The following is a 26326-nucleotide window of genomic DNA, read 5'->3' as shown; positions in this document are numbered from 1 at the left end:
CTTTCAGTTTTTCAGCAAAGAGATTTGGCGTGAAGGGGGGGGGAGAGAGACTAAGAGCTGACCTGGCCGCTAAGTACAGAGGTACAACGCGTTTAAGTTGTTAAGGAATCTTGTCTTCAGGTGTAGCTACTCTACTAAATGTTAACTTGGAGCTTTCAAAACAAGAATCCAACTGGATTTAAACCCAGGACTCCCACATATACTGTACCACTCAGGGCTACTCTCACCTGCATACATTACAAATTGTATTATGCAATACAATACTTAAACTTTAGCCCTTATACTTTGTCGTAATACAAATAGCGAAGATACTGTAGCTGATCTACAAGGTCTACAAGCTCATGAGGTTGTAGATCTGCTATTTTGAAAATGTATGGATATAATGAAATGCCCAAAAATATACAGTAGGGATGTCAGGATTCATTTTATGTGGTTAAAAGCAAGATATAGCGTGGTGTTTTGTCGTGAATAATTTCTTGTGGGTAACCTTCCTCAAGCATATGATTACATTCTACTAACTAGTTAGTATGATGTGGATGGTATTCATTGATCTCCTTTCTCGCTAACCATATCAGGATTCCATCTCCTTCCCTAAAGTACCGTTTTGTTTAAAAGTATCGAGTTTCTTGGCTCAATTTCACAGTGGGTTCCATGCATAAACAATGAGGAAGTACTTTGTGATCCTCTAGGCAGTAGGGGGATCTGAATACAGTCACTTGCCAATAGATTTCATACAGAGCCCAAGTTAAAGAGACATCATACTATACTTGTAGTCACAGAAGAAATTAAAAGGGTGACATTAAGCTCTCAAGGGCCAAGCGAGGGGAAAACCCATAACCAACTCGCAATGATAGTCTCTGCAACACAGTAAAGTCCTGACACTTATGGGTCCATTTTTATAGTCTCAACACTTAAAATCACACTCAAGATTTTTCCGTTAATGCTTTCCTTGAACTGAACAGAACCATAACCTGTTGGACCAAAGAGTCTGGAACGACGACGACAGCCATCCCATCCTGCCGACTACCTCATTCCAGCACTCCAAAGACACATAAAAACAACTCCAGTACTTCACACTTTCTCATGACTCATCATCACCTAATTTCTCTCCGTCACTGGCTCGTCTGTCCTGTCCGATCCTTTAATTTCAGTTGAGGGAACCGTCTCAATCTTACGGATGCGCTTACCTCAGCACCAACTGGTGCATTGAGAGGGGCGAAGAACGCGACTACAAGCAGTTAACCACTTAAGACCTATATACTTTGTCGTATGACAAATAGGCCATCTACAAGCTTTGACAATTAAAGGAAGCTACGAGCGAGCTTGTGGATGCATTTTGTGAAGAATAGAGAAAAAATAATTGACCGATTTTTTTAAGGTTTGCCCAAAATAGAAACGCCAGGGTTAATGTAGTTAAGAGAATTTAAGCGATGTCAATGTGTGCCTGTTGGGGGGAGGGTGGTAGTTATAGAGATATCTGACTCACTGTTGACAGTAGTAGGGCCTGAAGGCTGCAGGGATGCACCCCCACCCCATATGGAAGCCATCAGCGGGACGATGGGAACAGGGACTTTTCCCAATGTCCTCCCTACATCTTTCGGGACTCTCCTATCACCATATCATATGGGAACCGTGATAGCGCATGCAACGGAACAGTATGAGGCTTCCATCAAACTACCCCCCCATCCCTATTCCCCTTGTGATCAAGTCAATATTATGCTCATTACTGCATGAGAAAGTACTGGTAAGGTTTATTTTTTTCCAGAGACAGAGGGAGAGCTGAACCCCCCACAGGAAGCTGCCCACTCTGTGACACAGCTTCAGAAGCCACATGCAATCAGGTCTACTGTTAGGGGTGTAATTTGGGCACAAACACTATGGAAAGACTGCACAGTATAGCAAGCACACGCTGCACATTGAAGTGCTCATTCTCAGGGCTTTAAATCTCAATCCAGAAAAAGGACAGAATAGGCAAATTCAAGTTTTTTTTCCAGAAATGTCCATTCTGGAGCTAGTGTTTGCCACATACTGTAGGACGCAATGCTAAGAGGTGTAGCTACCCTTTGTCCCAGATATGGACTAGGAAAACAAGGGACAGCTTAGTGGGAGTCAAAGCATCGGATTCTGGCCAAATTAAACAGATTCCTAAAAAGAACACATCATAAATGGCATCTAGCTCAGCCACAAATTCCTTCAGTAAAGGAAAATTGATGTTATTCAGAGAGCGCTCAAGATATTAAGCAGGGCTCATGTTTCACTGTCATTTCATCTCAAGGAGGTGAACACACTTACCCGGGATCTGTGCAAAGGATTGTCAAAATTTGTTCCCTCGGGTGCAAGTAGCAGCCATCCTCCATATATAGGTTTTGCCTACAGTGGAGAGAAAAATTAATTACAGGAGAGTTGAAAGACATACTGTAATACAGTCTGTATATCACTGAGTGCAAAATATCCCCTAAATGGGTTAAAGATACAATCACCAAGTCAGTATAATAGTGTCTTACTGTGAAAACAATTACTATCTAATGTCTGATATCAGATAACATGGGGTAGTGACGCAACGCTATTATACAGGACGCCGTTTAGCTGAGCTCAGCTTCAGGCGAGTGTGTATGTTGGTTCAACTTGCTAGCTGCTTGGAGTCAGCTGTGTGGCTTAAGCTACAGTCTACTGCTGGCTGCATTCCAGAGCACCATGCTGCCATGGAAAAAAGGAAAGGGTCACACGTGATGTTTCTCTCTGATCCCCTAAGTGGGTGGGTTGGTGTGTAAAGAGAGTGAGCAAAAGGTAAGGGAGGCAAGTAGTAGCAAGGGCCTAAAATTTGTCTGGCTCAGGATTTGTAGATTAAATCCATTGTATTGAGAATTACAAAGGCCATTTGGTGGTAATTTAACTATTTAAGCCCACAATATAACTCGTTGTATGACAAATAGCGAAAATAGATGTTGCACCACAACACTTTCCTTGTGAGCTTGTATTTGTTATATTTTAAATAAAAATAAAGAATTTAAAGATTGTTTTTTTGGGGGGAAAGAACAATTATTATTATGGAACATTTGCCCAAATTAGGGACAGCATGGTTTATAGGCACAGACTCACTACACACAGTGACAATGACACCAGTAGGCAGCTTGCCAAGACTTGTTGAGCCATGGCTGGATCAGAAGGGCAATTGTTTTGTTGTGCATAACTGCTGCTGCTTTGCTAAGCGTACTTAAGGTTAATAAATCTCACCCACACATAAACAGACGAATCCAAACAACTTACATGATTCTATTTCAGACCTAAGTGCACTTGACATTAGAAGCTTAAAAAGTTAAAAGCTTTGATATTCTCACAAGCCTGAAGACTCTCTCAACCAGTGGTTTTGATTGAGGTCAATCAGCTAACAGAGGTCATTTTCTAATCCAACATGAACCCACTTTCACAGAGATTACAGTAATGTGTAACATGGTTCCCAGATGAACGCCTTCGACAGAGGATGACCATACAACAGGATCTTTGCTATTGAATTCTGCAAACCACAACATTTCAAGGCAGGCACATCACATGGTCAGGCCACTTGCTCGGATAGTGCCTACCTCGGGGCTCACACACGCTGCTGCCGACTCAGCACAATTTGAGTTGCATATGTCAGTGGTTCCCAAACTTTTTCATGTCAAGGACCCCCAAATTGACACTAATTAGCCTGCAGACCACCCATTTGAAAAGATATGCCAGGGACCCCCATAAGAGAAGATTTGTACGGCTCTAGTGGAGATTCTCAGCCCGTTTGACATGCAGACAGTGCCAATGTTTTCTTTGGTGATCAGACTGGGTCAAATACACACAAAGAAGAATAGAATTTGTGATGGACAGGAACTTTCACCCAAGTCTAGGGGTACATCATTTACATAATGTATTTGCTCTTAGACAACCTCTCCTACGTCTCAGAGCTGCTGTATATTAAATATTGATACAGAAACCATCTTGGCACACAGCAGGGTTCCATTCCAAATGTGCCAGATGACAGATGGATTAGGCCCTGTGTTATTTGATAATAATACTTTACAGTGGAAAGGGCATTAGGGGTCTGGGAGGAGAGCAAGGGGGGCAGCCAGGCTGATACTGGCATGCTAGCTAGGTCCATACCCATGGAAAATTAGCATTTAAGAACACAAAGAGAAAAGTAGAGGACAGACTGGGGGCAGGCACCTCTTCTCCTTATGGCCAGACAAGACCCAGCTGAGGTCTCCTGGGAGGGGTGGTGGTAGAAGAGACGGATATATAGGTCAGATCTCTTTTTTTTTTTACCCTTCAATGGTTTAATGTAGTCATTTGTGTGTTTGTTTGCTCCATTTGCCCCCCCCCCCCCCCCCCCCCCCCCCCCCCCCAAAGTGACCACTGACAAATGTGGCCCCAGCAGTAATGTGTGGGGTGGGGGAGGGCAAAATAGTAGAGGAATGAGGTGGAATGAGATTTACAGAGCCAAGGTATCCTGTGTGTAGTAGGCCCTCACAATAATAAGCGACATGAATTCCCCGTCAGGTTTGTCATAGTGAGTGTAAGTGATAACCTCTCTTTGACTGCAGTTCCTCGAGACAAAGTCTGATAGCCTGTGGGTCAAGAATTCCACCAGGCGAGAAGCTAAACCTCCCATCTTTTTGAGCGGTGAAGCCACTCTAAGGAACAGCAATGTGTGTCCCTTTGTATGTCTGTCTGTCTAGTACCAATAGGGGCGCTGTTTATCTTCACACTGTGCACAGGTGCATGATGGGAAGCTGAGTTTTTAGCAGCCATGTGGCGGTGCTGAGCATAGACATAAACGTAGCCGCTGCTTCCGGCTCTGGGGCGCATGTCACAATTGAAGGCACAATTTTCCCAAGATTCCTTGCAAAGCATTTGTCTTCAATGAGCGGAAGCTGCGTAACGGAAGTCCCGGAAAAAAACACGCTGTGATTGGCCAGTAGTCGCATGAGTGTTGCTTTGTGTTCACTCTTTAATGTTTTCTGTTAGTAATCACCCCTGGCTCTGATGTATTGTTGTATTAATAACGTTGTTTGTGTTTGTTTGTCTTGCTTTGTAATGTATTGTATTGTAAAAAAAAAAAAAGCCTTCAGCACTGATCTTCCGCTTGACTTCCTGCCTTCATTCAAGGTTAATTAAATAAGGTTAGGAAGCGAAGACCGTACGGTGGACTCCATGTTGCTCCATGGAAGAAAAGAAACATGTGCAATTGAGACCAGGAAGTTGTACATGCACAAATTTGGGGGAGAGGGGAGTTGCACCACTCAGTTCACACGGGTGTGATTTTTATAATATCTATGGTGTCGAGCTTCACACTGTGCACAGCTGCATGATGGGAAGCTGAGTTTTTAGCAGCCGTTACATGATTTCGGGTGTGACAGTACAGTGACAGTACAGTGCAGTACAGTAACCAAACGGTAACCAAGTCATTTCCCAACTGTTTCGGACGTGGGGCGGCTCGCCTGAACCGGGCCAGCACCCTGGGCATGTTCCTGTGGGTCTGGAAGTTCCGGGGACCCCCCGGGGAACCCCACACGGAGTTTCACCACTCAGTTCACACGGGTGTGATTTTCCATTCATGCAGGGAGGCAGTTTGTTATGAACAGTAACAAGTTACTAGTAGGCTAATATATTACTGTAATATTATTAAAGAGTGAAGTAAGGCATTACTTTGCCAATACAGTAATATTATACCATATTACTTTGTAAAAACAAATAGCACATATTACATATACTTTTTTGTTTTGTTGGCCGTTTGAAAACATTTAATTTAAAAGGTTGAGATTGCTGCTTTATTTTATAGCCCTTTTGGCTGATTAGTGACTCTTCTATGGGGGGGGGGGGGGGTGCGCAAAAGTAATATCTAATATGTCATATATTAGTCTTGATTCCAAGTAATATAATAGTATTACTTTTTTAAGGAGTAATATGTAATAAGTAACATATTACTCTCTTTAGTAATATTGCCCAACACTGGTCATGAAATACTAAAATGGATCAAGCTCTCTGAAACCTCCTCCCAAATCCCTTAAAGAAATCAGTGCTCAAGATATCACTCCCACAGTTAGCATAACGTGTGTGTGTGTGTGTGTGTGTGTGTGTGTGTGTGTGTGTGTGTGTGTGTGTGTGTGTGTGTGTGTGTGTGTGTGTGTGTGTGTGTGAGTGAGTCAAGCTCATGTCTAGCCTGTCCTTTGGTTAACTTTGAAGCCAAACAAGTTGTGTTTACATTTGTATAACTTATCCATTGTGTACATATTTCCATCTATAGCCTAGGCTATACACTACAGTATACACACTACAGTATATGAGGAGGCTGCCATTGTCACTTCAAAGAACATACACTGAAGCAAACCTCTTTCACACCCTGGTTCAAGAAAACAGTGTTTTTTTCCTACACCGCCGACACGGCGACACCCCCCAGGGCAACTACACTGTTGAATGGTGTGGATGGGGTGCGTAGTGCGTACATCATACACGAAAACAGTCAGACAACAAGTCATTAAATAAAATGATAGAACATTGTATTGAAAGGATATTTCAAACATGTAAACTAGCTAGCCTACTGAAGGTCCTATCGGGAGCAATAATCCAAAAATGTCATTTCAAGATTCATCTCACATGGTTGACATCTGGACCTGGTGGAAACGTATTAGGGCCATGATTAGGACATATCCGCCCTCTCGAGCTGGTAACCAATTATGTCCAATTAACCTAACCTTTGTACTTCAAGTTCAACTATAATGCTAGACACATCAAGATTGTTTTGAACATCACATTCAAGGTTACACTGCTTTTCACGTGAAAAGATGGATGGTTTGTGCAGGAGATTTCATATAGCAGTAAGTCATATATACTTTAAATTAAACGTGCAAAGCAAGACTATATTTACCTTGTTTAAGTCTTCGTCGTTCAGCAAGTGGGATTCCCTGGGTTTGAAACAGTTCTGACATTTACTTTTGTTGAAAATATTGGCTTGAAATTTCCGACAAGGATTGTCTTTAGTGGACATGGTTATATCTTCGTATTGTTGCACCAGTTGGTGGTGCTCCTAGTTGCACCAACTTGGTGAAAATAGCCACTAAAAATTCCTTTGGAAACTACCCAGTTCCCTAATCCCAATGATAAGATCATGAACATATGATACAATAATAACTTATCATATGACCAAAGAGATGGTCTTCATTTGGTACGTCATCCACCTGTCTAGAATGTCAACGTTGATGGCAATCTCACCACTTTAAACGTGAATATGAGCCACTAAAATATGAGCTAAGTAACATCGAGGATAGTCATGTTGTGAGAGGGGTGCCTCCCACCGCTCAGCTGATGTTTATGTTGCAACTTTTTCTCCCACTAAATGCTAGGTATGCCTCCCCCAAAAGTTGTTCAATGAGTTTATGTAAGCGCAGACGGGCGTGCACTAGCTAGGCTACGAGTGAGTCTTCCTCGTTGACGCTTTCCAGGAAGATGTTGTGGATATTACGAGGCTTCACAGGTGACATTCCGGCCTCCATCACGCAGAGCGCAGCGGCATTACACAGTAGTTACACTTTCACCTCTCTCTCCGTCTCTCACTGTGGCTGGCTCTCAGAGAAGTAATACTGGATGATGCATCATTAATACAATCCTTCTACACGCTCCATCCAGACCAACCGCTGCGGTCCAGCTTGAGAAGCGCCGTGCAGTCGGCGGTCATGCAGTGATAGTTATAGGTCCATGGTGTTATAGGTCCGACGCGATACACAGCAGCAGCACAGCAAACTTGGACGCATTCTGTCGTTGTGTATTTGTTCGTGAAAATCCTCAGGCAGGACAGCCAGTCAATGCGAGGACGAGGCGGGGCTGAAACGAACTGGACGCTGTGAGTGACAGGCAGGACAGCCAGTCAGCGCGGGGACGAGGGGGGCGCAGGAAAAAAACACGAGTGAGGCGGTGAGTGTCAATGACGTGAGCCAACCAGAAACGTGCAACTCGCCCACAAAGTGGGGCCCGTGTTGTCATCATATCCAATGGAAAAGCTCAGAGATGTTCTGTGGTCTCTACTCGAATGGATCATGGTAGGTGGGCTTTAAAAGCATATCCCCCCAACGAGCCCCGAGGATTGAGCAGTTTCAATAATAATAAATAATATTATTTAATGCAACAATAAACATGCCTCGATCGTGTCTGAGCGTTGAGCTGTTTGTGAATATTGTATTTGTAGGAGACTATTTATTCCAGCATACAATAATGTCAGACTGAAGACACTGAGGCTTAATCATCAGGATTTTGGCCAGGACTAGACTAAGCTGTGGACATTGCTCTCTGCCCTTATGTTTCTATGTATGTAATATATCCTGTGTTATGTCAAATGTGTTGCATAGGCCGCTGGGTCGCAAAACAAATTTCAGTGCAAACTGACAAAGTACTATATCATATCATATTCAACATTTCACTTTGATAAGCAAGTTAAGCAACGCTTTTTGTCTTCATGTCATAGAAGTGGCAATCTAATTCCTATTAAATTAGAGGGCAAAGTAATAATTTATACCAATGGAGATATATACTGCCAAACCACTTAATTTAGTGGTTGAGTTGTGCAGTCGAATGGATACAGAGTATGCTGGATCATTCCCATACAGTGCTGTCTGTCTGTACTGCTATGACAGCGCGTGGGAGACTCCAAAACATTACTAGGGATAAAAGTTAATCATTGTCTCCAGGGTTTTATTATGGGTATCTCAATCGGTGTCCTCATCGACCAGGACATGAACCCTAACTGTACACAGTGCTTGTGTTTTATTGGTCTCTCTGGTCTAGTACGTAGTTCCAAGTCAGTTCCTTTTCTTGCATGGGTTAGCTTTCAACCTTGGACTCAAGGAACTGGTTTGGGTCAATGATGGAGCTGTGTAAAATTGTAAATACAGTATTTCTGGATGTAGAGCATGTCGGTGCATCATGAAAGATCAATGGTGCTTTGGCCTCATGTGAAACACATGGCTGGAAACCAATACTGAAGAGGATGTACAAAAACAGCATTATACGGTTCAGTTATAATGTTGATAGAAATAAAGTTCAAGCTGTAAACGTTTGATGACAACAGATGACTAAAATATCAGGCTATTCTGTAAGTAATACAACGTAGCCTATAACACATCTGCGTACTTTATCATCGTTTATGTTATGCCGTTTGTGTTGGACCGCACCAATGCAACTATAGTCAAAACTCCTTGCAACAACACAGTTTTAAGGTCAACCACACCAATGCAACTCCTTGCAACTGCCATTGGGGATAATGGTTGCAAAATAGTTACAAATCGTTGCACGTTTCAAGGAGTTGCATGGCAAACCATTGGTGTGGAGTGTTTAAAGTTCAACACTGAAATCACTACACTTTTGACATTTGAACTTGGTGACGGTGAACCTGGGATGCTTTTCATGTTGAACCTCAAGTGAAGATGGTCAGAGTCTCAGATGGTCATGATAAAGATAGAACACAAACAATTCCTCTTGCCTTGTAAGGTTGCTTGTGCCACCTGCTGGTGAGAATTTAATGTTTAGAGCAGTGGTTCCCAAAGTGGGGTCCGGGGACCCCCAGGGGTCCTTGAGGGATTTCCAGGGGTTCCCCAGCTAAATGATAGTTTGGAACCAAATGGACTCATATGGGTCTGTAACTCTGAGTTAAATTAACATTGATTTTACAATATAAATTGGGGGTCCCAGAGATGGAAATGACATTTAGTGGGGGTCCGTAGCTTAATGCATGTCAAACTGGGGATCCTTGGTTTGGGAACCACTGGTTTAGAGAACCATCTAATTTGAACTAGTAGTACTACTGTACTCTCACAGTAAATTAAGTTCTACCTTTGTTAGTATGTCATCTGTTATAATGTTTTAGAGGAATTAATGACTTCAAGACTTTTAATTAATTTTTAAAATGTATTCAATAAGACACGTTGTGGTATTCTTTTGCACATTGTTTGACCCCAAGTCAAAGCCTTTATTACGTTATACTCAGCTTTAGAGTATAGTAGAGAGGAGATTAAAGGAACTGAACAAGACATTTGAAGAGAGCTACTTCTTTTGTACAAAGAAATGATCAACCACATTAAGGTATTTTGAGGAGTGTGTAATGCCCAAGTTACCATGGGCTATTTCTTTTTAATTCTGTGTTGCTGTGCATTCTTATATTTCACATGAATTACAAATAGCAACATGGTGTCGAGTACCACTTTCAAAATACATTAGGAAATACCAGGTACTATTTACTGTGAAAATCGAGGGGAAATGTAGTCGGTAATCTAAATAAAGAACTGTCCGATGACCCACATTTTGACCTCTCTGAGATGGGAAATGGATAACTTAAATAAGTATCCCCCTCCCCCCCACACACCTAAAATATTATGTACAAAATGTACTACACTTACTACAGTAACCGCCTAAATTTGCCACAATTGCTTTGTTCTTTGGGGATCTAGTTCATGTATCCAGTTACTTTGCATCACTGAGAGACTTAAGTGCATACAATTCCACTGGGTGGACCATATTAAACAATGCTTGAACTGAAAACACTGATAAAATCAAAGACCAAGTAATCTCACGTGACAGCCAAAGATTATGGCAGGCCATTTTTAACTACTTTGCTATTGGATGCCTTTTACATTTAACTGTTTAAAATGCCCCAATAAAAAAGCAACACTAAACATTGATTCTTCATTGGGATGTGAAATGAAAACAGTAAGAGATAAATTCTCAGATCATTAATATTTTTAATTTTTTAACAAAAGCATTACATTATTTCAAAGGGACATAAAGTAAAATAGAAAATGCAGCCTTTGTGTACATGCAGTAGTTTTATCTCTATCCTGCTGAGATCCCTAAAAGTACTTTCAATAACTTCTGTGCTTATAAACTACTACAGTATAGGCCCATGTACTGCATAATGCATACTTACCACTTAGTAAGCCCCATTTAATATTTTCTTATTTATATTTTTTATGTTTGAATTCTACATTAAAACGCAGTCAAATGAATTTGACTCTGCTGTATCACCTTACAGTAGCTACTATATAAATTACAGTATAGGCCCAAGTAAAAAGGAAGTGTGTGCATTGTTAAGGCAAAAGAGAATAAATTCTTTGTGTCAGGTGCACACAAAATAACTCAACATATTATATTTTAAATGAGGATAAATAATACATTAAAAATCCATCTAGAAGAGCTTGACCTTCCTCTTCATGTCATTACGCTTCCAAAGTGGAAGCTGGTCAAAGTCGTGAATCTCGATTCCAAAGATGTTAAAGAACACATCTGGGGCCAGGTGACGCTGCAGAGTAGAGAAGAGAGTCATGATTGAATAGTAATATTACCGGGTAACAAGACAACTTACCCTTTTGCACCTCCAAGTGAGTTGTCCGGACATCTCACCCTGAAAGTCCGGACAACTCACCAGACGTCTCACCCCGGTGAGATGTCTTCACTTTCGGGGGTGAGCTGTCTCTGCCTTTGTAGCACATACATTATCCCCCCACGTCCCCCTCAATGCTGCATAGAGAGAGTGAGAGAGAGACGCACTACTCCTTACTTACAACAGTGTTTCACCGGATTTTACTGTTAAATAAATAAATAAATAATTAGCGCGTGACCGCGCACGTCTGTAGGAACCGATAGTTAGATCCGAAATTGAATTACTGTAATGTGTGGAAAGTACAGACAACTCATCCCGCAATGTCAGAAAGTGAAGACAACTCACCGGGGTGAGTCTGGACTTTCGGGGTGAGCTGTCCGTCCTTTCCCTTTACCAACTCGCCCAACTTGCCCCAGCGGAAAGTACAGACAACTCACCCCGCCATGTCAGAAAGTGAAGACAACTCACCGGGGTGAGTTGTCCAGTAGGCTATTCTATTACAGTAGTACAGCATTGTCAAATTACATGACTACTTGATGTGTTTGTTAGCTAATGTTCAATTGTTCATAAAACCAGAGTCAAGAGAATACACTAATTACTATTAACTAAAAAACTAGAAAAGTGCACACATGTCTCTGCCAGGCCAGGTTGCCAACCCATGCAGGCCCGGGTTAACTTGACCCCGGGTCTATACTTGGTCCCGTCCTTTTCTCCCTCGACACCAAATCTCTTCTATGAAAATAGCCGATCTACAAGCTCACAATGTGTCGTGAGCTTGTAGATCTATTTTAAGAAAGAATAGCGAGGGTTCATGTGGTTAATAAAAAAAAAATTACAGTTTGGTGAAAGCTTAGAATATATACATCATGGGTGAAACATGCTGCTGGAGGAGTTGTCTGACTATAATATTATACAGAGTTACCTCAAGCCTTGTTTTGTCAACATCCAGGGGAAGCTTAACACGCCCTCTGTTGGCCACAGTGAGCATTTCAAATGGATAGACCTGGACAATGGAAAGACTTGGTTGAGAATCTTATGCAAGGCATTTGCAAGACATACATGTCTCATTAAGACATGAATGTTCTCAAGATGTTATGAGGTAACGATTTAATTTGATCAGTCAAAACGAGATAAGATAACCAAGGCAATTGGAAAGCATGCAAAGTACATGGTCTGTGCACAGTCAAGTTTTTCTTTTTAATACATCAAATGAATTACAAAACAATCATTATTAGCCTCGGTTTTGAACAATGTAACAATGCAATGACCACCTCCAGTGAAGTTCCCTTTCACTCATGTCACTCACTTCACACAATGGTGATGTGAGAAATGTGCATTCACAGACACCATTGGGTTGTTTACCAAGGGTCGTAGTGTTTGTACTGAAAAAGACAGAATGGTTACATGTCCACAATTTCACCCAAAGACAAGCTGGCTCAGGATGTCATGCCATGCTGACACTGTGTCAACCACATGGGGGGAGGATGAAGGCCCTTTTGGTTTGGCCACAGTGTCAAAGTCGTGAAGCAGCTGCCTCCTCCACAAGTGAGAGCACTTGCTGTACGAGGTGGGATCAGTTTACCGCTTGCTGGACATGTTCCAAACCAAGGCAGACGGCACAGATGGCACAATTTGTAGTCGGCAAGGAGCTGCAACACACATCTCCTCATAATATGATTGTAATAGACTTCTACCAAAGGCAAGGGGTCTGCAAAGGCACATTTCCCTTACCAGCCCTGCACATACTGCCTTCCTTCAGCCATGCAGGGAACCTGGGAAATGGCAATGATAATCAGATTTTCTTGTGTTATTGTTTTTCTTGTGTTAAATAATTGTTGAAGCCTGAGTAACTGAACTTCAACACCATCTCTTAGTGAGCTACAAACTATGGTTAGTCATTTTAGTTCATTTTAGTACACTAAAATCCCATTGACATGCATTGAAGAATATAATTTAGGGCAAATTGAAACACTTTATTATTTATTCAAAAGATTTGCAAGAAAGCCCAAGATTTATAATCGATTTGTATTTTTTAAGTATTTGTAGTGAGCAGTATATTACCTGCAGGCCCCGATGCAGGCTATTTTGTACAGGTCCCCGATCTTGCACTCTAAAGTGTCTCCCCTTTACCTCCCAATGAACTACATTATATTACACTTATTATTATTGACAGGAAATGTAGTCTTAGTCACGGTAACGTAACAGCGTGTTTGTGTGTCAGAGAGAGAGAGAAAGAGAGAGAGAGAGCCTGTTTAGCCTAGGAGCTCAGTAATCTGAAATGTCTTGAAAGTGATGCAAAGAAATGAGTAAAGAACAGCATGGACAATACTTGCTTTTGGTTCCAACATATTAGGCATAGACACTCCTCTGTCCATTCGTGCTAATGGACGTTGGTCATCATGGATGGGCTACAAAAATGGAGCGAGAACGGAGCAAACACATGTAATGGGATATCCACATTGGATTAATGTCCAAGTAGGATTAATTGAAGCTACTGTAAGCAACTAAAAGCCTAATTGCTACAACATCAAACACAAAGTCTACAATACAAAATCAGACCTGTCTGAATTAAGTGAGTGGTGCTGTTGGTACTGTACTGTACTTCGTAGTACTGTGCCGTACTTTGTAGTACCGTACTTTGTAGTACTGTACTGTACTGTACTGTACTGTACTGTACTGTACTGTACTGTACTGTACTGTACTGTACTGTACTGTACTGTACTGTACTGTACTTCGTAGTACTGTACATATTGTGAGCTTGTAGATCTGATATTTGTGCTGTACGTGTGTTAGGCTGTGCAACAGTGACACTTGGTGGTGAACAAAGGGTACTTCTGTGCACATACATACATACATGTATGTGCATTGTGTTTTAGGTATGCGGTCTAGTCTAACTTGGACGTCACTCAGGGGGGTGGACGCCTCTGCCTTGCATAGTCCCCAGTGAATAGGCATGTTGCTATTCACTGGTAACCTAACTTTGGTTTTTAAAATATCTGAAGGTGTTGTAGGCTTGGATTTTACCAAAAAGCCCCCCTTTTAAAATACACACACACACACACACACACACACACACACACACACACACACACACACACACACACACACACACACACACACTGCCTGCAGTATCCTTGTATAGAGTGATATCTGGTGGCTATGTGTGACGATTATTCTTTCATGTTTTATTATTCTTTTAACAATTTTAGTTTTGTCTGATTAATGTTAACTGTTAAGCAGCACTAATTACATGAGCAGCCTGTCAAAGACATGCGCAGAGCAAGTTCAGTCAGGACACTCAGTGATGCCAGCCGTTCATTGGGCCGCCTCAGCATCACGTTCTCATGCACATGATTCACTTCATCCAATCACACACTCATTCCATCTTCATACCGGCTATTTAAACTGGAGGTTTGCACTGCTCAATCTGGTTGCTTGTTTGCTGCTGCACATACTGATACTGCTGCACTGCTGTCTGCTTAAACCTTTGCTTTTCACCCTCCTCCACCCCAGCTACCACCTGTCGTTTTGGATCTGCTGTTTAGGTACGATTCGGAGTCCCTATGGTGCTGATGCGCTTGATCTGAGTACCTAAAAAGCAGATCCAATTAATCGCCAAACCATAATAAATATATTGCTCTTTTTATATTCAATAAATATATATTCCATCCATTCATGAGTTGTCCTGACTGAACTATAGACTTATAAAGAACTCAACTCAATACTAGACCAATGGTTCATTTTATAAATAGTGTGACCATTAAGAATGTCATAATGCAAAATGCTGCATAAATGTGTTAAGGTAGATACATTTCTGATGTGTAATCTCAGTGGTCTAATGAAATCGAGTTGGCCATTAAAGTCTATAATTAATCTTCAAACATTCTAGCACAGACAATGATTGTTATGTTAAATCAATCCATTAAAAATGCTGTAAAGACAACAGGAATTGGCAGCAGAACACAGCATTCAGGATTGCTCTAAGAATATATACTTTCCTGCACATACCTTAAAATCTGAAAGAGAAGAGAGGTAGAGAAACTAAATATAGTAGCAGTCATTAAAATGACAAATGACAACAGAAGTACATAAATCGTATCTAGTGTAACAGGACAGGACCTGCATACCTTTTACTCCACCAGTCAAGTCCCCATGACTGTTGTACTGGGTGAAATTGGTTGATTGTGGCTGTTAGAGAAACAGATGAATTAAGAGGCAATTAGGGATTATGATAAGATACGAGTGCATGCAAATCAACTGTAATATACAGAGATCAATACATTTCTTATACTGGTGAGAAATGACTGAGATGACTGTATTGTTTTACTTCATTATTGTACCTCTTTATTATTATTGTCTTCACCGACTTCTCGTGTTTCTTGGGGGTATCTATATTTGTTGTGTGTTGTTTCTAGGAAGTGGGTAGGCCTACACAATTTTGCCTAAACATTACAACCAATTATTTGCACTTCAATTATGGTTCAGCCAACCAGAGTTTTGATGATTTCCATATAATATATAGAATATATGAGTGTACTGTGTGCCAATTGTGCAGCAGTGTGCAGACTTAATTTATTTATGTTAGAACTGGAAAACCACCACACCAGCACCTTGAAAACCAGTGGAAAAGCAGGACTCTGTGACATCTCAATTCAATTATGACAATTGACAAGAATTCAGTGTACTCAATTCAAGCAGACAAGCAGTGAGAATACGTTGTCAGTGAGTGAGATACATTTGTAACAACATGTGTCAGAAATGTCAACGTCGTCGTCGTCAACGTCAAAAATGTCAACGTCGTCGTCGTCAACGTCAACAATGTCAACGTCGTCGTCGTCGTCGTCAACGTCAAAAATGTCAATGTCGTCGTCGTCAACGTCAAAAATGTCAACGTCGTCGTCAACGTCAAAAATGTCAACGTCGTCAACGTCAAAAATGTCAACGTCGTCGTCGTCAAAGTCAAAAATGTCAACGTCGTCAACGTCAAAAAATGTCAACGTCGTCGTCGTCGTCAAAAATGTCAACGTCAAAAATGTCAACATCGTCGTCGTCAACAATAACAATAATAATGACAGAGTTCTTACCCAACGGTGACCGTTATGACCGTAGCCAGGCAAAGACGATGTTTTGGACGTGAAGGTATTTTGATCTATGGGTAAGTTAATCAGTTCAGCAATAGGTTCTGCTACGATGAGCCACTTTAATTACTGTCAAACAAAAGCATTATAACTAGCTTAGTCGCAATCTATTCTATAATAGTATTACCATTTTTGGAGATAGGAGAGTATGAAGTACAGGTGTAATGTTCTCTGTTCATTGCTTTCTCCGTCTCCTCCTTCAGTATGAGTTGTCCCAGACCAGACTGTATCTGTAAAACACAAATACATAGCATATAAGAATATTGTGCAATATTAAATTAACCACTTTGTTTGAGACATAACATGGTTCTGGTTATTGGAGTATCATTCAGCAGTTGTGTCAACCATTTTGCTGGTTATTTTCAGTGAGTCTTAGGCCCTTATTTATCAAATGCAAAAATGGGCGTATGCCAAAATCACTGCAATTTTCTGCATTTATCATTCCAACGTGACTTTGGACTTTGACGTACGCCACGTGTGGTCGGGAGCTATCGAGAGAGAAGTATCCCTTGGGTACTGTAGCCTACGCGTATATCTATTCTACGTCCGAGCATAGACATGGTAACGCCCCGCCTGCCTCTGATTGGCCTACCGACAATGCCGACCGCACCAGAGTTTCCTCCGAGGTGGAAGATACATGCTGGATAGTCTGCCGCGAGGTTACTCCGTGGTGGGAAATAAATAAATAATACAAGAGAATGACAGCTTGGCACTCGCGACAGTAACTTTTATTTTTGTAGAAGAGGCAAACTAATATTGTTTATGCCGTTGGCCTGTTTATTTGTATACATGTGTAAACTTGAAACATTATTGTAGTGTAAAGTTCTTGTAATAATGTGACTCTCTTTTCCCCTGATCTTTATCTTTTTTAGTATTTAGTTTAACACTTAACACTTTAATTTAGAACACAGCCAAATCCAACCATCCACATTCAATCAAAGCAAACTGCACAAGTTTAGTTTAGTTATTAGTTTGCCTCTTCTACAAAAATTTAAGTTACAAGTTACTGTCGCGTGTGCCAATAATTCTGCAATTCTCTTGTACTTGTATTATTTCCCACCACGGAGTAACCTCAAGGATCGGAGGACAGTCTGGTGAGACCATGGGGGCTAGACGGGCTAGAAGGGCAGTGTCGGTAGGGTCGGTAGGCCACTCAGAGGCAGGCGGGGCGTTACCATGTCTATGCTCGGATGTAGAATAGATATACGCGTAGCCTACAGTACAGTAGGCATGTGTGGAGTTATCGTATGTGCAACTTCCTCGTTTAAGGATAAACCCGACGCGACGCTCGAATGTCAACTGTGCAGATCCAGCGCAAGTGGGGACCGCATCGGGAGATATATTGGTAACCCAACCAGCCCACCACACACCAGTTTACTCATATAATAATAATCATAAACATTCATATAATAGCCACCACTGGCTAACTATCTGTCATCAACGTGGTTTCATGTCGTGGCGGACATATCAGGCAGGGAGGCGAGCGGGGGTCAGGGAAACTCTTTTGTTTATTGACTTTCCATCATATAACTATGCTTTCCATACGTTGTTTGGTAGTATTCCGGTTATTCATGACGTGTTGTTTAAACACCCGCGATATTAATCAAAGCTCCGACCAAATTCAAGCTAGGATCGGCTGTTAAGGATCACTTGATAAATGAGACGTTGATGTGGCCCACACTCGACAGAGACAGAATTTACACTCCATTGATAAATGAGGGCTTTATTGTTGGATTTGTCATTGTGATTATGACTGACTTGCCTTCTTGAGATGTTCGTCTTGCATTTGTCTGCGTTTCTGGTGTTCATCTTCCTCTGGTGGTGACTGACTTCGCTCCTTTGATCCTAACAAACAGAGTTACAAAGGACAGTCACAATGTAATCCCTTTGAGCTCTTCTCATGTAATAGTTTCAGTATCAATATATCAAATTCGAACAGTTTCTGCCTGAAAGCCAATAAGAGGCAGGTACTGTAGGGTATGTCTAAGGGTGGGTCTTTGCTGAATTAAGGTATAGAAAGGAATAAGTCAGTGGAAGGGTTTTACCTAAGGTGTGAAAGGACGGAGGGCAGGGCCAGGAGTCGGTCTCAATCTTTGGTGTGGTGTCTGGGCTCGGAGCGTAAGCGGCAGGGAACTTAGCGGACTTGATGATGTCATCAGCAGACTTGCTTTGGGCTGGCATGGTGGCTGAGTCTGGAGGATTAGGAATTAAAATAAGTGATTTAACGGTGACTGGGCAGCCGTGAGTGGATATAGGTCAGGCTGTCACCCCAATGGCCATCATCAGAAACCTCTGAATCAAAAAACCTTTCACGATACCAATGAAATTAAGTTTTTGTAATTTTATGCTTGCGCTGATGGGAAAGAGTTGGCTTTTTATGATGCTTTTCTAAACCATTCTTCAATATTCAAAAATGTCTTGGAAAATGTTTGAAAAATAGAGGACATACCATATTGTTTGTATATTGGAGGTTTCCTATACATGTGCATGCCTTGGTCTGCAGATGAAAACAAAAAAGTAAAGTCAACATTGCATGTTCTGTGATGTTATCATGACAGAAAACCGGTGCCATGGAAAGCAATGATACTAAGATCAGCGTGGGAGAGAACATGTTTTAATTTGCAACCAAAAAACAACAAAGATTACGATAATGTCTTGTGAACAGTAGTGACATCACATTATCAGATTGATACCATGCATCAAGGGAGTAGTACTACGGTAAAAGCCAAAGGAGGGAGAAGGGGGGCAATTGGAATGTAATTGTACGGTTGAGATAGGGAGGAACATGACAAGAAAGGGACAGGAAGAGAGGGGGGAACTAAAACATAGAATGGGAAAACAGAGGTTAAACAAAAAATGATGAAAGGAGAAGTATATTGTTGAAAGGCGTGAAAGTCACTGGGGACTAAGTCCATTCAAACCGGAAAAAAAATGTAATTATCATAATAAATCAGTTCTCACTGAAAGCACTGAAACCTTGAATTTGGGAGGAGGTCGAATCACATGAAACAGAAGAAGGAAGATGTATGAAGGATGTGAAGGAACATCTTGAGAAGTATACAGTAAAAAGGATGAGAGCAGTCTTCTAAATGTTGACCACTAGATGGCCCAGTGCCTCAAAAAGTCAAAACATGAACACACTCACAATACACATAATACAATACATATAATATATGTATTTCTAGTTTCAGTATTTATGATGAATTTTCTCTATTTTTAAGGTTATTGTAGCAGTCAATTTGTATTGGGGTGGGGAGGTGGGGAGAGGGGATCGCGAGACATGGCCAAAGCATTTCCGGGGGTCCCCAGACAAGAACGTTGAGAACCCCTGTTCTAAGGACACAGACATATTTGTTGCCATGGTACCTTAATTGGCACTGAGTGACTCGGGCTATTGTTTGCATATAAGGATGATAATCTTATATCTTTATAATCTAAGCTTCTTCTACTGCTGCTGGCCATTATATATCAATGTACATGTATGCATTTAAGGAACAACTCTGGTATGATTCAGCAGAGGAGCGAAGAGGGGAGGATAGACATGTGCACAGGGGAGTGGGGGCTTACCGTTGCTGTGAGGGAGGAAGTGGTGATTACAGGGGGAAGTGAGGCAGGTGTCATTACAGCCAGGAAGCAAAGAGCCTGCCAACCAGTTCCAAAAGAGTGGAGCAAGATTAATGAAGGCAAGGAAAAGGAGGTGGGAAGTTGTTTAGTCAGGAGCAGTTGAGAAGAATCAGCGATTCGGTGTCATCGTGAAAGGGACAGCAAGCTCGTAGGAAAATGTTGAATAGACTTCTAGAAGCCAGACGCAGTCACACTCTTTGATACCCCGCCCAAACAAGGATTAATTTAATTTGGTCTGTCTGTCTGTCTGTCTGTCTGTCTGTCTGTCTGTCTGTCTGTCTGTCTGTCTGTCCTCCTACCATTGAAGATTGGTAGTGTTCAAAGTCTTGGGGGTCAAGGTCATCTGCCAGAATGATATATTTTCCACCACTGTGGAAAATATATTATCAAAAAATAGTGAGTTACCGTACATGTAATCGTCTGGCACATGATCTTTGAAGTGGAGCAGCCTTGAAAGCTCACACTCATGCTCACCATTTTCAATCATCAATGCCCAGAAAAGTTGGAGCTCGTCCGGTTTTTGTTCTATTTAAGGGGGCAGGGGTTGTTGTTGTACCTAGAACCACTTGTTTCTTCTTGATTGGTTATACTTATTAGAACTGACACTGTGAGCACCAGTGTTGCTAGATTTTGTGAGAGAAACAAGCAACCAGCACCTATGAAAATCCCAAAAGAAGTGACTAGGCCACATGAGCACTTACATACATGATTGGATATTTGAAAATAGCTCACAATACAATACAATACAATGCATTGCGTTGTGAGTGATTGCTATTTTCATCTTTAAAAATAATAATAATAATTTAAAGTTTGGAATATTTTTTAAACTAAATATTATCAGATGGGAAAATATTGATGAAAGCCTCTGGTTTACAATTACAAAAAGGAAATAAATGCAACAGAAAGACAAGCCCAGAGTCGTTTATATTAAGCAGACTTGACATGACATCAATGAGTTTCTCTGAGGAGGTATTCTCACCTGGCCGGTGGAAGTGTTGTGGTGAGCGTGATACTGTGGGAGTGTAACCCTGGCGATTATTCATTGTGGACGTTCCAAACGATCCCTGGGTTTTGGATCTAGACATGATGATCCTCTTCAGATCATAACTCTCCTTAAAAGAATAAAAAGACACCCACACAAGATAAAACATTTGTGCAAATCATATTAGCATAACTCATTTCCATATTATTTGGGGGCCAGTATGATGGCATACTGTAAGTCAGGGGTTCTCAACCCGTGGGTCGCGACCCCTCTGGGGGTCGCCAAATTATTTTGGGGGGTCCCCAAATGATTTTCAAAAAAGAAATATATATATATATTTATTTATTTTTGCAACTGAATGGCTGTAAAGTGGAAATGAAGAGTTTACATATAGTACACATAGTACATGCATACACCTTCCCTAATGATTATATCTGGTTTCAGTATTTATTTATGGTGTATTGTCTCTATTATTAAGGTTATTGTAGCAGTCAATTTATATTGGGGGTCGGGAGGGACGGGGCGGGGGTCCTGAGACATTGCCAAAGCATTTCCGGGGGTCCCCGGCCAAAAGCGTTGAGAACCCCTGCTGTAAGTAATATACAATATTTAATCAATTGTCCTCTCTTACAGAGGTAAACCAGAATAGGTCTTCAAGGGACAAGAAGTGGTCGCACACACTGGTAGCCAAAGTGCCAATATTTTATTATAGTACTCAAACCAATGTTTCGGCAGGTAACATACAGGTATGATACCATACAGTACACAATACATAAAATCCATACATGAATGTTGGTTTATTCATTCTGCGTCCGGTAATAAAATGTTGGCACTTTGGCTACCAGTGTGTGTAGCCACTTCTTGTCACTTGATTGATTCAGTTTATTCTCCCGTGGACCGGCACCACTACATGGACTTTGGTGTGCGTTTCATTCTCGTGCATAGTGTTAATCTAGAAGCTTTTACTTAATTTATTCAATGCCAAAAGCAAATATTAAGAAATTAATCAAACTTACCTCTGATGTTGGAGTTAGTGTTGATGTCCTTTGTGACTGAAACAAAAATAAAATACAGAATTCTCTTATACATAACAATGTGACATAAATATATGAGAATCTAAATCAGTTGTTTTGACTTGGATGGTACCTCTACAGGGCTGTGCCCCCACAGTCCGTTTTCCTTGCTATCCAATGCAGTTGAGTCCTTGTTCTTAGAATCATAGGACATCAAATCAGGACGCTCTATGTCATATATAGCCTTGACTCTGGGAATGGCTGCTAAGTCCTTGTAATCAATGACTTCTTTGTCTACTTTTGCCTGTGCAGGGAAGAGAGGGAAGAGATGGGTAAGACAAATACAATGACGGGCAAAGGTTAATTAGGGCAGGGTGAGGAGTCAAGGGTCTGCCCAGTGCCACATTTGTTGGATTTTGGCATGAAACAAATAAATCACATTAATCATTTTATTGTAAAGCACAGGATCCAATTCATTTTGAACAAACACATTTTCACACCTGGGTGTTAGTGTTATCTAGTGTATGTCTGGGTAGCTCAGTAGATTCTGGGTTTGATCCCAGGCACCGCCAACTCAGTGTATGAGTAGCATGAATTGACTAAGGTCACATTCTCACCTAATACTCAATGCGTATGGGCGGAGAATTTGGGATTCTTGCATATTTCATTTGCTGCGGTTTGCCTTCACACTGTCATTCGCAGCAATTGGAAACGCAGCAGGGGGACCTTTATCAATGTGTTCCATTCATAAACTAGCCTACACAGTGAAATCTATGGTGATAAAATTACACTCATAATGTGCATGTGTCGTGCCGTCTGGGACCCCCCCTCTCTATACGCACGCAGCCGCCACACACTGTTCTTTTGGGCATGGAGGCACAGCGCTGAGCACACTGATATAACTCCCCAGTCCCCACACAGTGACAGCACTCCATGTTTACGGCACGCACAGACAGACAGACAGAATATTCTGTAGGCTATAATAGGCTACACTGCAGTGTTTTTATGTGTTTTATTAAGCAATTGATTAATGTACACGTCCTCATTTCGTTCAGTCTTCAGTCTCCTCATTCGACCACATCTATCCACAGTAACGGGACATCTTTGCGCTGCGTAAAATATGCCTTCTCCGTCTCCAACTGTGTTCAGCTCCTCACCCGCCACATTGTTTGCTTCATTTCCTTTATTTACTGCGGATTGCATTCACACCTGCACCGAATCGTAATCAAGTGCGATTGGAAGCGAAGCGAAACCCCCGTTTTTGCTCGGAGTAAAATGCGGTTCTTTGATACGCATTAGGATTCGAATGAGCATTCATACCTGCCAAACGAAGTGCACTTTCTGAAAATGCGCAGCAGAATTCGTTTTAATCGCAGCAAAGCTCTCTGGTGTGAATGTGACCTATGTTGTGCAAGACTTACCACTGTGGTAAATACTGGGAGCTGATGGTAGTGTTGTGCGCCACCTCGGCAATCCATCTCTCAGGCGTATTGAAAAGGTGATAGACACCCTCGTTCTTGGCTGATACCGACAATAAACCACCTATTTACTTACTTACACTTCTGAGCTACAATTGATATAGGCTACTGTATATATATCTACTTTTACAATAAGGCAACTATAATTCCTCAATCAGTCAAGGCAATATTGATGTTAATCACATACTGTTGACTTTAATAGCATTTGAAGAGCCAGTTAAATGTTCTTTGCGACTTCGCCATATGTTATTTCTTTTACACCTACAGTAGCTCAATGTCAAACAGGAATCTCCTGAATTCTGCCTCTCTGATAGGAAGGAAGGAAGGAAGGAAGGTTCTTTATTATTTGTCTCCTGAGGAAGAAATGTGTCTTAGGTCACATTCATACCAGAGAGCTTTGCTGCGATTAAAAACGTGGATTTCGCTTCGCTTCGAATCGCACTTGACGACGATTCGGTGCAGGTGTGAATGCAATCCGCAGTAAATAAAGGAAATGAAGCAAACATAATGTGGCGGGTGAGGAGCTGAACACAGTTGGAGACGGAGAAGGCATATTTTACGCAGCGCAAAGATGTCCCGTTACTGTGGATAGACGTGGTCGAATAAGGAGACTGAAGCCCTGATCGAAATGAGGATGTGTACATTAATCAATTGCTTAAGAAAACACATAAAAACACTGCAGTGTATTATAGCCTACATAATATTCTGTCTGTCTGTCTGTCTGTGCGTGCCGTAAACATGGAGTGCTGTCACTGTGTGGGACTGGGGAGTTATATCAGTGCGCTCATGCAGCGCTGTGCTGCATGCCCAAAAGAACAGTGTGTGGCGGCTCCGTGCGTAGAAAGAGAGAGAGAGGGGGGGGCGGGGGGGTCCCAGACGGCACGACACATGCACGTTATGAGTGTAATTTTATCACCATAGATTTCACTGTGTAGGCTATAGTTTATGAATGGAACACATTGATAAAGGTCCCCCCTGCTGCGTTTCCAATTGCTGCGAATGACAGTGTGAAGGCAAACCGCAGCCAATTAAATATGCAAGAATCCCAATTTCCCCGCCCATACGGATCTGAGTCTACCAAAGTATTAGGTGAGAATCTGACCATAGACAAAGGGCACGCATGCAGCGTAGCCCTTATGTCCATGTCGCCACAGTGCAGCGCCAATACATCTGTCTTGCATCGCCAAGAAAAGAATGGAAGGCACTTAACCAACAAACCAGTTTAAAGACAAAAGAAAATCTTTTAATTTTCAGCTAGAATGACATGCCCAAAACTGGGACAGCAAGGTTAAAGTGGTTAATTGTGTTTATTTATTTAATTGTGGCACAAATGATCCACCATAATATGGCAATCCCCAGTGTAATTAAATAAATGAAATGAACATCAAATCAAGCACATGGTGAATTGTACTGACATTGAAGACATTAGAAAGAACTTACATATATAGAGTGACCAGGAAACCCAATGCTTGAGCCTGGTCTGGAGTTTTCTGATGAACTTCTGGTAGACTGCAAGAAAATGACTTATGTTAAAATGAGTAACTGTAGAAGTCCAGTTATGATGAAGTTGGATCTGATGGAGTGTACTGTACAGTACACCCAGAACATGATACTCCCTCCTCTCTATCAGTCTCATTCTGTATTCTACAGCTAGGCAAACAAACAACAATTAACAAACCCCCCGTAGGTTTGAATAGTATTGCATTGCTACTGGTTAAAGAAATAAAAATTGCCCATTCTCTTTTTGAGTGGTGCAACCACTCCAATGAACAGCAATGTCCATGTGTCTGTGTTCACCTATCTATGTGACGTGTGTCTGTGTTCACCTATCTATGTGACGTTAATGAGCACCAGTATAATGAGTACCAGTAGGGGCACTGTTTGCCATAAACAGAGAGACAGTGCTGCACTGTTGCCTGCTAATGAGAGAGAGAGAGAGAGAGAGAGAGAGAGAGAGAGAGAGACTGGGGAGTTGCACCACTCAGTTCACACGGGTGTGATTTTTTTCTATCTGCATCATTACCACTTGACAACAGTTTCAACTAGTCTAGATTTTCTTCCTGTACATCCTGAAACAAAGTCAGGAGGAAGAGTTGGCAAAGCAAGACTATCATGCTAGGGACAGCCAAGTCCCGGTTTAATGAAAGGACACAATCACATACATCCTGTCATGCAGCGCATTCCGTTACTTGAAATGTCACTTGCTGTCAAAAGACATTTCCAATAATGATTGCTGAACTATGCTGAGGGTCTTTCTTTCACAGTTTGCCAGATGTGAACAAAACTCCATGTACCACTAATTGAAAACAAACTGATGATACAACTCAGAAATAGACATTCTCTCAACAGAACAACAGCATCAATCAAAAACAAGAAACACAGACTAGAAACAAACACAATGTGTTTTCTACAAAACCACAGCGTGACCAATGATGCCATGATGGTGAGCTAGACATGTGTTTACACGGTAAAATATGCTGTACATTACTGTTTAGGAAGGAACAACACCAAACAAAGCACTTTTAACCATGCCACCTGGCTATGTTTTCCTTTACTGCGTCATGTGTAGTGATTGTTAGTAGGGTGGTTTGTGTGACAGCACAGCAACCAATGAGAGAGAGCTGAAGATATCGACTGGTTTGATTATAACTCAAAGTGTTCTTATGTTGATTATAAGAGAACTCAAAGTGTTCTTATGT

General features: G+C 41.5%; 2 protein-coding genes across 6 annotated transcripts in view; both read right to left on the bottom strand.

Annotated features, from left to right (window-relative positions):
* The window catches only part of LOC310875124 (myosin phosphatase Rho interacting protein), a 70079-nt gene extending 62303 nt beyond the window's left edge, over positions 1–7776 (bottom strand). Inside the window, exons 1-2 of the mRNA XM_083788219.1 lie at positions 6896–7776; positions 2293–2370 (exon numbers count right to left, since the gene is read on the bottom strand). Coding sequence (XP_083644345.1) covers positions 2293–2370; positions 6896–7015 — 198 coding nt within the window. The 5' untranslated portion in view covers positions 7016–7776. The remainder of the gene's footprint in view (positions 1–2292; positions 2371–6895) is intronic.
* Positions 7777–10743: 2967 nt separating this feature from the next.
* LOC310874309 (actin-binding LIM protein 1-like) overlaps positions 10744–26326 on the bottom strand; it is a 35931-nt gene continuing 20348 nt past the window's right edge. For 3 of the 5 annotated variants that reach the window (XM_083787061.1, XM_083787063.1, XM_083787062.1), the window contains 14 exons: positions 25068–25136; positions 22283–22453; positions 22153–22188; positions 21134–21266; positions 20098–20172; positions 18980–19027; positions 18576–18722; positions 18293–18375; positions 16658–16760; positions 16477–16541; positions 15512–15580; positions 13726–13800; positions 12315–12395; positions 10744–11311 (listed from right to left, as the gene is read on the bottom strand). In XM_083787061.1, the coding sequence (XP_083643187.1) occupies positions 11198–11311; positions 12315–12395; positions 13726–13800; positions 15512–15580; positions 16477–16541; positions 16658–16760; positions 18293–18375; positions 18576–18722; positions 18980–19027; positions 20098–20172; positions 21134–21266; positions 22153–22188; positions 22283–22453; positions 25068–25136 (1269 nt within the window). In that variant the 3' untranslated portion in view covers positions 10744–11197. The remainder of the gene's footprint in view (positions 11312–12314; positions 12396–13725; positions 13801–15511; positions 15581–16476; positions 16542–16657; positions 16761–18292; positions 18376–18575; positions 18723–18979; positions 19028–20097; positions 20173–21133; positions 21267–22152; positions 22189–22282; positions 22454–25067; positions 25137–26326) is intronic. The other 2 variants (XM_083787065.1, XM_083787064.1) reach the window with 2 other exon arrangements.

This window comes from Protomyctophum parallelum (assembly GCF_964188405.1).
Source record: "Protomyctophum parallelum genome assembly, chromosome: 17".
NCBI classification, from domain to species: Eukaryota; Metazoa; Chordata; class Actinopteri; order Myctophiformes; family Myctophidae; genus Protomyctophum; species Protomyctophum parallelum.
This window is presented reverse-complemented; position numbering and strand designations above follow the sequence as displayed.